This window comes from Opisthorchis viverrini (genome assembly GCF_000715545.1).
Source record: "Opisthorchis viverrini unplaced genomic scaffold opera_v5_519, whole genome shotgun sequence".
NCBI lineage: Eukaryota > Metazoa > Platyhelminthes > Trematoda > Opisthorchiida > Opisthorchiidae > Opisthorchis > Opisthorchis viverrini.
In genome coordinates this window covers 248297-248728 of record NW_008752179.1, presented here as the reverse complement: position 1 = coordinate 248728, position 432 = coordinate 248297, and the positions used below count along the sequence as shown (strand labels likewise).

The 432-nt window shown below is 45.1% G+C and overlaps 1 protein-coding gene across 1 annotated transcript in view; it reads right to left on the bottom strand.

Moving 5' to 3' along the window:
• Positions 1 to 258: 258 nt before the first annotated feature.
• Positions 259 to 432, bottom strand: part of T265_15459 (hypothetical protein) — a gene marked incomplete at both ends in the record, with an annotated part of 12822 nt that continues 12648 nt past the window's right edge. The window contains one exon of the mRNA XM_009178219.1: positions 259 to 371. Within this exon, the coding sequence (XP_009176483.1) occupies positions 259 to 371 (113 nt within the window). The remainder of the gene's footprint in view (positions 372 to 432) is intronic.

Genomic DNA, 432 nt, shown 5'->3' with positions numbered 1-432 from the left:
ACGAGAGGACAAAATGATAACATGCGAGATCAGTGGACTCCATCGCACGGTAGCATCACACCCCCGATTTCGATGCTGTCAAAACAACGGTGGTAACAACGTCCATCCGCAGTTTGGAGACCAACGAATCCGCCTTGCGCTGATGCTTGAAAGCTCAGTAGATACGTGATAACTAAGAACTTTCAAAAGAGACTTAAAGGAGGTAACTTATTGCAATTCGCATCATTCTGCTCAAATTGACTTTCCATTCAACTCACCGTCAGGATAAATATACTTGCCCCAGTCGCCCTCGTAAGTGCAGTTAGATTCTGGTCCATTTATTTTTTCAATGTAGAAAATATAGTCAGCCTTGGGGCCAGCAGGTAAGTTTTCTTGATCCAACAGGATGAGCTCATATTCGCCCAAGACCACACCCTCCACCTCCTTAGGAGA